The 10078-nt window shown below is 38.2% G+C and overlaps 1 protein-coding gene across 1 annotated transcript in view; it reads right to left on the bottom strand.

Annotated features, from left to right (window-relative positions):
• pou6f2 (POU class 6 homeobox 2) overlaps positions 1-8153 on the bottom strand; it is a 75031-nt gene extending 66878 nt beyond the window's left edge. Inside the window, exons 1-2 of the mRNA XM_053610918.1 lie at positions 7288-8153; positions 1783-2005 (exon numbers count right to left, since the gene is read on the bottom strand). Of these exons, the coding sequence (XP_053466893.1) occupies positions 1783-2005; positions 7288-7326 (262 nt within the window). The 5' untranslated portion in view covers positions 7327-8153. The remainder of the gene's footprint in view (positions 1-1782; positions 2006-7287) is intronic.
• Positions 8154-10078: the final 1925 nt, after the last annotated feature.

Below are 10078 nucleotides of genomic sequence, written 5' to 3' on the forward strand. Positions count from 1 at the left end.
TATAGCTTCAGTTTTTTGACTCCGTTGAATTTGTTGCTTTTAGGAAAAAATGGTGACGTCAAACTCACATAAAGAGTTCATGGTTATTTGATGCTGAAAGGTTAAAACTCAAAGTATTAGACCCCACTTTGCTTCCTATTGCAGAAGCTTCTAGAAAAGTTAAGCAGAGCTCAAGCCATATAATCGTGACTGAGGAACTCTGGGTACATTTAGGAATTCTTCTGCCTGCATGAGTGTTTATTAAAAGCTCAGATGCTGTGTTGCCTGTTGTTATTTATGCATGTTTGTGTCCATTAGAGACATCTTTTACTCCATCTGAGCGCCTCAGCTATCTGTCCATCCGTCCATCCGTCTGTCCGTCACCTCTCTTTTGGGCTTTTTTCTCCTGGGCATTATTTTAATCTGGAGCCTCTTGGAAAAAAAACAAAACAAAAAACGAAAAGATGGAGCTAAAAGATGTGCTACTTTACATGCACTCAAATGTATAACGTGGCATTTTTTTAGTTAGGTATTAGTAAAGGCATCTCATCCAAGATTTATGACTGATGGTTTCCCTCCTCCATCCAACGGTCTAATGGTATAAAAGAGACAATGTTTTAAACATTAAAATGAAAACCATTTACAACTATGTGATCAAAAGAGAACACATTAAAGTTTAAAAGAGGGGGGATGAAGGATGGAGAGATGGACAGAGAAGAAGAGAAGACAGGAGGTTGCTCCCGGATGCATCTACAAAAAGAAACCAAAAATGTTTAAAATGCTTTTTGTACTGAGATGCAAAATGCTGAGCTGTAATGAATATGAACGACTGCTTTATCTCAGCGCTTCACTTCTCCACCACTCTGCTGACACCACTGTGGTTTATACACTCTTTAAATGGTTCTAGCGCTGTAAAGGTTCTATATAGAACAACAGAGAGTTTCCTTTCACAAAAGGCTTCAAGTAAATCCGTCGAATTATCCGGAGAAGCCTTGAGGAACCAGATTAAATCCTGAATACCAACCAGACTAAACATTAAAACCCATTCGGACAGTGACTTTGAACTTTATAGGCCTACACTCCACGTTAAAAAGAATATATATCTAGAACCCACAGAATGTTCATCCATTTGTCCCTCTTGGGGATGCTTAATGTTTTCTGTAGAACATTAGAGAGATAATAAAACCCTGTCAGGAAACTGAAACCTCTAGCTCTCCCTTGAAGACCTTTTTGTCTTAGCATGTGCTTATCTTCAAATTGTTCTTTCCATCATCTCACATGGATAGGGTCTTTGCACTTCATTTATAAGCTTACAGTCCAAGGAAATAGATTCCGTCTAGAGTTCTTCAGTTTGTTCCTCAAGTTCTACGTGAAACCCAGCAACAGAGGGTTTTCCTTTTACAAAAGGTTCCAAGCAGCAGCCAGGAAGCTAATACAGTGAAACACAGTTGAGTATTAATTTGGACATTAAGGACCACTGCTGTATATTTGACATTACACTTATATTAATCGTAACTTGGGAAACAAAAATGTACCAGAACTTTTTTATGACAGTGTATGGTGAAATTCATTTTTGTACATATACATTGTAGATATGCATAGAGGGTATATGTCAGGACATAAAAACAGACATTTTCCAACGATGTTAATTTTAACAAGTGCATATAATACATAGTTGGATTGAAACTACAGGATAAACTACATGTGTACGGTATGCTCATGGGTATCATGCTATATGATTGTACCATTGTGGTTGGGTAATCTCTATAAAGATTCCAGTTGAGGTGTAGAATAAACTCTTACCTTGCAGGTTCTGTAGAGGGAGAGTCATGATGCCCCCAGCGGCTGCGGCAGCCACCAGTCCCTGGATATTGGCTGCTGTAGGTAGAGACAAGACCAGGCCCTGCTGTCCCCCCAGGTGACCACCTGCATTAAAGGGGATAAGGATTGGCTGGTTCAGACCAGGCGCACCTCCTGACATCACGCCGCTCATGGCTGAGGCCAACTGCTGGGCCACCAGGATAGACTGAAACAAAAATAACATTACAAATCAGTTAATAAATAAGCAGCACGCATCCATTTCTAACTTTTTATGAAGTCAGAAAATAAAGTTTGCAGTGTTGTGAAACAATGATCAGTGATAGCGATCAGCTGGTATTGCTTTCTGGCATTCTTCTTCTACATGCTTCTCAGGAGCAAATCATGTCTTTGAAACACATGGTGTTAGAGGGGCACATCACACAGAAGTGTATTTGTAAGTCACCCTCCAACTCTGTGTGGATATCAGAAATGAGCTCATGTGTTGTTCATTCATCTTCAGTAAGCACTTTATCTGAGTCAGGCTCACAATGGATCCAGACTACACCACATGAATGCTGTGTGAGGCATAAATACACAGAATACACCAGGGATGGGACGCCTGTTCATCGGAGGACACGATGCACACACGTTTACATACACATTGACTCCATGGGGCAAATTAGTGTAGCCTATGTGCAGGTTTTTGGGAGAAGGGTGAGCCCAGAGAAAATACACACACACAGAGAATAAGCAAGCTCAAGGTCAAACTTGAGCTGTGAGGAGGCGATGCTACCCAGTGCGCAACCGTGCTGCCGTATGTGTGTGTTGTGTTAGGTCTTTTACTTAGTTTCATCCAGCATTCAGGAACTTTGGTTTCAGCTCTGTAAGTCTCACTGCAGCCTATGACTGTCTGACTGTATGACTGACTCTCTCTCTCTCTCTCTCTCTCTCTCTCTCTCTCTCTCTCTCTGCTAAACATCACCCGCACAGCCTGTGACTGCTACAGAGACACCAGAGGGCAAACACACATCTGTATGATAAGCCACTATGCTGCATACAGAGGGAGACTGGAGTCACTGCTCTGGAGTGGCCAGAAGAAATAGAAGAAAATAGTTTAAAACATAATAATTAAAAAAAAAAAATCATCATCATCATCATTATCATCATTATTAGCATTTTTTTCTCTCTTTGCAGCCTCAGAATGGAACATTTGTTTTGTGAGGAGAGAGATTAAACACATGATTTAACATTTGATGGAATATTGTTAACGCGTGACACAGAAGATTCAGGATACAAGGAAGACATGCGTCAAGACTAGAATGAACTTCTCCTGGCTGTCTAAACAGCTGAGTCACTGTGTGTCTTCAAACAAAGACTGAAGAAGCACTTAAATGATCACTAATTTTAAGACTGATGATACTCTTAGTCCCTGACCTAGTGAACCCGTATCGGGATGTATTTATTAATAGAGACGTCAAAACACTTCTGTAAGTGTTCTGTAAGTCACTCTGGATAAGGGCATCTACTAAATGCCTTAAATGTAAATGTAATTTTTTTTTTAATAGAAAAAAAATGTGTTTTGTTGTGGTGTTAACTCATACTAAACGCTCTCTTACAGGGGTTTTAGTTTATAGCATTCTTCAACATGAGGATTTGTTTCTGATGGAGAAATTAAGCTTCTGAAGGTTAATCTGGATGAGGCTATCTGCCAAATACTGTGAATGTGAATGTTAAATTATTTTAAACAGTAGATCCTGCATTCAGAATTTCTGGAATTTTATTTTATGTACTCTGCCAGAGGTCATTTCCTTCTCAGAATCATTTTAGTTTAACATTCAAAAAAAATTCCGTTTGTCATTTCATTTAGAAACAGGCATCTTTGAACACTGGCTTAGACGGAGTGGGAAATTAATTAACCACTGAAAAAGACACCTACAAAGACATGTGTGACAGAATCAGTTGGTATGTGATTAATCTTGCTGTTTGAAGTGTGTGTCTCCTGGTGTGTGATGTACTGTCGGATCCTTCAGGCAAACAATCAAACATAGCTTATCAGCACTGCTTCTCTGTCTTAAAGTGAATGTCACTCTTTGGTTTGACACTGACTGAAGTCTAGGTTTCTAAACTCAGTTAGTCGCACACGGTAGTCATTCTATAATTAACCTTTACTATATATACAAAGACCAAGTAACTTTAATATGTCATTATAAATTGATTCTATTTACACCGTAAACTGCTTCCAATAACTCTACTGTCAGCACAACATTATCTTAGTTACAATTATGTTACACAATTTAAATATGATCCTAAACTAGCAAGCAAATGCATTAGTGACACTTATGAAAGAATTATATGAGCTAAAAGTCACTCTTAGTGTTTGACAAACGAGTCTCATTGTCACCTCTTCACTCCACTACTCAGTGTTCGCGCTTACGTCTGTGGTGTGATAATCACTGATTAATTCAGGGAGTTTTATCTGTTGACTAAAGTTCCAGTTATTTTCATTACCTCATTCGTACAATTTAAAACTTTTTCTTTCTTGCTACCATCTCTACAAGTGTATAAGAGCAATATGTGTAAGCGTATCATGAATTTGACTGCACTGATTACTTGTATATATTATATGTGAACATTTTGCAACAGCACATAGCTATTCAACAATTTGATCAAAGCAAGTGAGGATATCACACCTAGCTAGCAAATTTGCAAGGTTTTAAGCATAATCTTAGTTTAACTATGCTATCACTGCAATGATATATATATATATATATATATATATATATATATATATATGTATATATATATATATATATATATATATATATTTTACAAACAGTGAATATTAAATCACAGTGGACATCTGAGAGATGTGTGCGCTGGACTGGATACATCATCAAATAAAACATGGCTCTATTTTCTTGGAGAGGCCCAGCTTCTGTCTCAGTACGAACAGAGTGGAATAAGAATTATTCCAAGTTCCTCTGATTGACATAATTTAAACACTTCTGGTTTCAGTGAGGTGTGAATAAAAAAAACATGACCTAGACTGGGCCATTACAGTGGCCTTCATCAGCCTTCTGAAGTGGAGGCTGTAGTGACTGTAGTGAATATTGAACCCTATAGACAAGGACAGACTGCTATATCTCTCTGGCATCTTTGCATAAATAGATTCTTTAATAGCTGCCACCATCTTAATTGACAGAGACATTAGTCAAAGAAATGTCACTGTAAAGCACTCCATGCTGGCAATAACCAAAGTTAAGTGGGAAACCTCAACCTGAGAGGTCTTTAGAAATGTTTTACAAAACTTACAATAATTGAGGGAGTCCTACATTAATTTATCTCTCCTTCACTGGCTCACTTGATAAAATTTTCCATTTCCTGGCTTGTTTTTTCATCAGCCCCTTCTCTGTTCCACAAAGGCGGGAGATTGCATCTGAACCCTGGCTGAGAAATGAAATCTTATTAAAAAAAAATAAAAAATTTAAATCCTCAGTAACATTGAACTGTACATGAATAATCATGCACTAATACCTGAATTAATACTTACTTAAATATGAACTAATGAAGAGCTAACCTTAACTACGACATGAGTTTTATGAATTCATGCATAAATAATGAATATCTTAAGTACATGTTAGTACATGATTGTTAGTTAATGTATTAAATAACACGTAGGGGAAAACTAAATTAAACATGCTCCATAAGAAAGAACATGTAAGATAAGTAAACGTGCGTGATTTCAAATTGATTATTACGAAATGTAGAAAGAAGTGTAATTCATACATAACGATTTCAAGCCAGGAGACCCGAATGACATAAACGCAGTAAAGCTGTCAAATTTAACACAGTGTCATCTACGACTAAAACACCAGAAAATAATCTTACGGAACACTAGTTTCAAATGTTAATGTATAATAACGTCTGCTAAATGAATAAATGTTACTGTATTAATGTCACCCTTGTAACACATCAGGCAAGCTTGCAAGGGTTAGCTAGTTTAAACTTGCTGCATGATGCAGTATATTCTGTCCTTTCTAGAAATAATTTCCCAGAATACCAGATGCACTACATCTGTAAAACATATTTAAATTATTATAGTGTAGTATTATATATATATAGTTCTCTGGCCAATTTAAGTGAGTTTAATTTGATTACTCATAGGATTTTTCGGAGTAATTCTGGCTGTGCCAGCTCGCTGTACTGACAGAGTTATGTACACCCATAAATCAGAGTGCATTTGGTTTTGATGTTGGATATACTGTAAACCTTTTCACATGCCAGAAGTACAGTGAGCTACAACGTCAGCTGTCATGATGCTCCAAAGTAACTCAACCCAGAAAGTGTTAAAACACAGCGTTGCGTCTCTCCCAACTTGACATTCAAAATGAATAAAAGCAGTTGACACTATTTGGATTAAGCCTTTCTAAATGTTTATATAGGTTTACGTTGGCTGCCATGAAGAGTTTATGCAGATACTTTATTAATATATGTAACATGAGTAAAAATGTACATTTCTTCTGTACCTGAGATCATGTTCAGCTAAGCATGTTTATTCACGGGTGGGTTTTCCCTTATAAAAGCCCTCAACTGCAAAATCTAACAAAGTCAATTCTGCATCCTGTAGCTAACTCTAAAGTTGTTTTAATTATTCATCAAGGCATCTGAAGCACAATGTTCACGATGACGGCTGACAGTGTTTTAGACAATATATTTTCCAGCATACAAGATCTTTGTTTTGGTTTTTGGCCATTTTTCATGAACACGTCCTCTGTTAGGAGGAACTCAAGGACCCAGAGCTGCCTGGCAGGGGAAGCTGCTGAGAGATTACCCACAATCACACTGATGGCAGGCCTGTGTCAGTGCATTGAGGAGAGAGAGAGAGACAGACTCACGTAGGGCTAACTGCCCTCTTACGGATCCAGCTCAGTAATGGCAGAATGCACAACATCCGACGGAGAAGTGTGAATCCATCAAAACATATTGATTCCGAAACAGAGGAATTGGCTGTGGCGAGAGGCCAGGAGACCAGTGTGGCTGAAAGATGTTTGTTTTGGCACGATGACCTTGACAGGGCTCATATTTTAGAGCAAGACTCTAGTGTGTGGGATATAGCATTACTCGACCTTTATGCTTCTTCCCGTTTCCTGATGATTTCCCAACCGTACCAGTTTTCACTGGAGAAAGTGTTTAATTGAAAGTATGGCTACTGTGTGAAAATATTACTAAAAAATGTCCACGCTTTAAAGTATTTAAAAGAAAAAAAAAAAAGAAAAAAGAAAATAAAAGAAAATTATTTAAAAAATAATAATAATTACAAGACACTAAGCCAAACTATATTCCTCCATAAACTTCTCATATATATATTCAGTGATATCTGAATAACACGTTTATTGTATTAACTGTTGTTTTTAAAAGTAAGTCATGAAGTTCAGAAATTTTGTGTGTGTGTATATATGTGCATGTGTGTGTGTGTGTGTGTGTGTGTGTGTGTGTGTGTGTTCTTACCTGTGGTCCAACAGGGTAAGCTGGATGGGGCTGACACATGTGACCCTGCTCAGAGGGGCTACTGCTTGCATCTGACTGGACTGAACCACCTCTGCCACCTAACAGAGTGAATAGAGAGACACAGAGACAGACACAGAGAGAGAGAGAGAGAGCGAGGGAGAGAGAGAGAGTGAGAGAGAGAGAGAGAGAGAAGGCGAGAGAGAGAGAGAGAGAGAGAGAGAGCGAGAGAGAGAGAGAGAGAGAGAGAGAGAGAGCGAGAGAGAGAGAGAGAGAGAGAGAGCGAGGGAGAGAGAGAGAGTGAGAGAGAGAGAGAGAGAGAAGGCGAGAGAGAGAGAGAGAGAGAGAGAGAGAGCGAGAGAGAGAGAGAGAGAGAGAGAGAGAGAGCGAGAGAGAGAGAGAGAGAGAGAGAGAGCGAGAGAGAGAGAGAGAGAGAGAGAGAGAGAGAGAAGGCGAGAAGGCAAGTGACAGTTACTTCTCTACCCAAAAATCTACTTTACAAATTCCATTATGATCTCACACAAGACAACCATCAAAAAGTACAGAGCCCTATACTACCATTTGCTTCCCATTTCTGCTTTTCTTCTCTTGCAAGAAACACACACACACACACACACACACACACACACACACACACACTGGCAGTACTGCCCACAGCTCATTGTGTCCTTTTATTCCTCCCATTCCACTGCTCTCAGCAATTTACATGGCCAAGAATTCATGCATACATAAAAACTTTTTTTATTCTCAAATCTTCGATTCACATCAGTTATATGTTAGCACTTGCTTATTTAGTTTTAGTAAGTGTAATGTGTAATTCCATCCATTTGGTACAGAGCAGTCTCCAGTAAAGCAGCACTGCCTTTCATTAATTACAGCAAGCTTATTTTTCATGGGGCACTGGACAGTTTTAGACTATTGACTCAACACTAATGTCCACAGCTTTCAGAGTTTTTACTCTGAAGAGTCATAGAAAAAAATGCACCAGCAAGGACACAAACACACAGAAAAGCACATAGAAAGAAAGTGCCTGCGTTTTACTCGGGAGCTCTTGTGTGTGGAAACAGGAGGAGTGAGAATGTTATTTTAATTACAGCAATAAAAGCCTTTAGCTACAACTGTCCTTGTGCTGTATATAAGCACTTCAGTAAGTCCACTTGGGCGAGACTGAATAATTTCAGTATTTAAAGCACATGCTTCTGATGATTAACAAAGCACTACAGCAGTAAGAGGAGCACTTTAAATGAATCCTGCATCCTGCATGACACACGGACATGCCATACACGTGTCCTGCCTGATGTTAATGCTGTCACATCATATACCTGATGTCCAATAATATAAAAGTGTTATCTTAACATTATGGATAATGTTATACTGTTAGAGGTGTCGTAATGTTTGTTACGACAGCACACTGGATGTCATAATAATTTTACACTAATTGAGCTCTATTAAGCATATTGCTGAAGACAATCTTACTGAATGTCAGAACTGATGATATCTTGTCTCGCAACATGAAAATCGCTCCATATTGTTTTAGTAATTCAAATAGATTCATAATATTGAATGATAATTATGGTAAATAATTCAATTAAATTGAAATTTTTACATTTAACGAGAGACATTTTCATTTCAAGCAGCTTATCCATATCCATTTATGTTTAAATCCCTCACCAGCAAACCGGAAACGACAGTGACGAAGAAAAATTCGGTGAGACATGAGAAAGAAAGTAGAGGAACAAACTCTTATGTTACATCAAGGAAATCACTTTAAGAAAAGTTATTGTAAACATTATGATGTATTGTTCTGACAGTTATGACAAACACACACACACAGAGAGCGAGAGAGAGCGAGAGAGAGAGAGAGAGAGACCTGACACAGGGAAAAATATGACACCATGAATACTGACCAAGTCAATTTCATAAATATATATATAAATAATTTTCAAATTAGAATAAATGTGGTGCAGGAAACTGTGCATGACTGTTGATGTTTAACATACTTTGTACACTGCACTAGATATTTTCAAGAAAACCTACAGAGCCGTTAAGTACCCTGCACTTACTCCCTGAAATTGTCCCGAATATAACAGGTTGAAATTGTGTATTTTTTGGCACTGTTTTCCAAATCTTTTTTCTTTTTTTTCAAATGACACCTGAACGACTTTAAATATAAAGTGAACACTATTTTAAAGTACACTCACAATACAAACAAAAACAAAAGGGAAGCAGATGTGACTCAACTGGTCCAGGGATAACCATGGTAACAAGGACCACAATTAGGGATGGAGAAGGCTGCACATCTGCTTAAGGTCAAATTTTGTGTTCCATCCATCCATCCATCCATTTTATGTACCGCTTATCCTACACAGGGTCACGTGGAGCCTGAAGCCTATCCCAGTGGACTCGGGGCATTAGGAGGGGGACACACAGGACAGGGTGCCAACCCATTACAGTGCACAATCATACACACATTCACATACCCGTTCACACTACGGACAATTTGGAAATGTCAATCAGCCTACACAGCATGTTTCTGGACTGGTGGAGGAAACCGGAATACCTGGAGGAAACACCTGAAAAAAAAAAAATATATATATATATATATATATATATATATATATATATATATATGTGTGTGTGTGTGTGTGTGTGTGTGTGTGTGTGTGTGCATGGTGCCCTGCAAGGGACTGGCATCCCATTTGATGTGAATTCCCATCTTACATCAAATATTCCCCTGATAGGCCAGGATAAAGCAGTTACTGAAGCTAAATTAATGAATAACCAAAAAATTTAC

This window comes from Ictalurus furcatus, chromosome 23 (assembly GCF_023375685.1).
Source record: "Ictalurus furcatus strain D&B chromosome 23, Billie_1.0, whole genome shotgun sequence".
Classification (NCBI taxonomy): Eukaryota; Metazoa; Chordata; class Actinopteri; order Siluriformes; family Ictaluridae; genus Ictalurus; species Ictalurus furcatus.